Genomic DNA, 1,998 nt, shown 5'->3' on the forward strand with positions numbered 1-1,998 from the left:
ATTACCGTTGTCAGTTAGACAGAACTAGTTAGAGAATTTATTATAGCTAAAGATAGCTGGGTGACTGTCTTCTTGTCTGTTACTCTGTTACGGTTTACACACCTATTAAAGCGTGTGTAAAGAAAAATGACAATTCGTATGTCTCTTCTTCCCACGTTTCAAAAGAAGGAATAACATTTCATTCTTCTCTTCGTCCAATCTTCACACTTCATACTCAAACATGGCACAAATAACCTCTAAAGTTAAGTTTGGAATTCTTGGATGCGCACGTATAGGGAGAACAGTAGGAAGAGCCATTACACTGGCACCAAACACTGATCTTTATGCTGTAGCTAGTCGTTCCATCGAAAAGGCTAAGAACTATGCTGTAACAAATGGGTTTCCATCAACAACAAAGGTTTATGGAAGTTACGAAGAGCTTCTTGATGACACAGATATTGATGCTGTTTATGTACCACTTCCTACTAGTTTACACCTAGAGTGGGCTGTAAAAGTTGCTGAGAAGAAGAAACATCTACTGTTGGAGAAACCAGTTGCTTTGAGTGTGGAAGAATTTGATGTTATTGTCAAAGCTTGTGAAGATAATGGCGTTCAGTTCATGGATGGTACTTTTTGGATGCACCATCCTAGGACTTCGAAAATGAGAGAGTTTCTGGATGATTCTGAAAAGTTTGGTGAAATGAGACATGTAAGTATTTTCTACTCTCAAATATTATCACAATTTTTTTCATCAATTTTTCATCATCGATATCATGAAATTGAGGTTATCAGACGCATTAAAACTTAACTTTGTTTCAATCAAGAGAATTATAGGTTCAAAACTAATTAATTTGTGCCTGGGATTTTTAATTTCAGTAAAATAGAGTTCATCATCAATCAAAATCAAGACAGAGTTATTCATCATCAGAGAATCGGATAAAATACTCTCAACTTGGATTTAATTCGAAAGTAACAACAATTAAAAAGTTTGAAATATTTGATTCAAAAATTTTAAATTTTTTTGCAAAGATATGATAATGAACTTACTAGCTAGGAGGTCTTTAAAAGAAATACTTGGTGTGGTTTCAACAATTGCTGGGAGGGTACATTTATAACTTCTGTTTATGTGCATGTTTGCAGGTGCACAGCATCTACACATTTCCTGGCGACGATGGTTTTCTCAAGAATAACATACGAGTGAAGCCGGATCTCGATGCACTTGGAGCACTAGGTGATGTAGGATGGTACTGCGTCAGGTCCATCTTGTGGGTCTCCAACTATGAGATGCCAAAAACAGTTACTGCACTTCGTGGACCCATTATTAACGATTCAGGAGTAATTCTCGCATGTGGCGCTTCTTTACAATGGGAAGATGGTAAAGTAGCCACCTTTCAAGCTTCCTTCCTTGCTAATCTTACTATGGATTTGACTGCATTAGGTTCAAAAGGAACTCTTAATCTTCGAGATTTTGTTATTCCTTTCCAAGAAACCTCTTCTTCCTTTACTGTATCAAACACAAGTTTCGAAGAACTCGTGACAGGATTGGTACAAGTGCCTAGTGAGCAGGTTGTTCCAACTGATCTCCCACAGGAAGCTCAAATGGTTAACGAGTTCTCAAGTTTGGTCATAAGAATTAAGGAATCTGGTTCGAAACCAGAAACAAAATGGCCAAGTATTAGTAGGAAGACACAATGGGTTCTTGATGCAGTCAAGGCATCCATTGATAAGGGTTTCGAGACAGTTGAGATTTGAAGCTTATGGGGTTGTTTGCAGTCAAGGGTATCCTCCACTTTATTTGAGTCTTAAATTGATGGACTTTGTATGAATCTGATTATTATTATGTTATGTGTCCAGGGGTGGTCGTTTCTTAGGATTATCTTAATTAGTTATTATAATTGTTGTAAGAATGAACCTAATATAAAGGTGCAATATGTAATCGTTTTAGGAGGATGGGATAAATAAGATTGTTTGATAAATTCTCTCAGTCATCTCGGAGAGTTTGGTTACACTATAACATTA

General features: G+C 36.7%; 1 protein-coding gene across 1 annotated transcript; it reads left to right on the forward strand.

The window, feature by feature from the left end:
• The first annotated feature begins 220 nt into the window (after window positions 1-220).
• Window positions 221-1,731, forward strand: LOC113293830 (uncharacterized oxidoreductase At4g09670-like). The gene is made up of 2 exons (XM_026542320.1): window positions 221-688; window positions 1,120-1,731. The coding sequence occupies exons 1-2, from the start codon at window positions 221-223 to the stop codon at window positions 1,729-1,731; spliced, it is 1,080 nt and encodes a 359-aa protein (XP_026398105.1).
• Window positions 1,732-1,998: the final 267 nt, after the last annotated feature.

The sequence above is a fragment of the Papaver somniferum genome, chromosome 7 (genome assembly GCF_003573695.1).
Source record: "Papaver somniferum cultivar HN1 chromosome 7, ASM357369v1, whole genome shotgun sequence".
NCBI classification, from domain to species: Eukaryota; Viridiplantae; Streptophyta; class Magnoliopsida; order Ranunculales; family Papaveraceae; genus Papaver; species Papaver somniferum.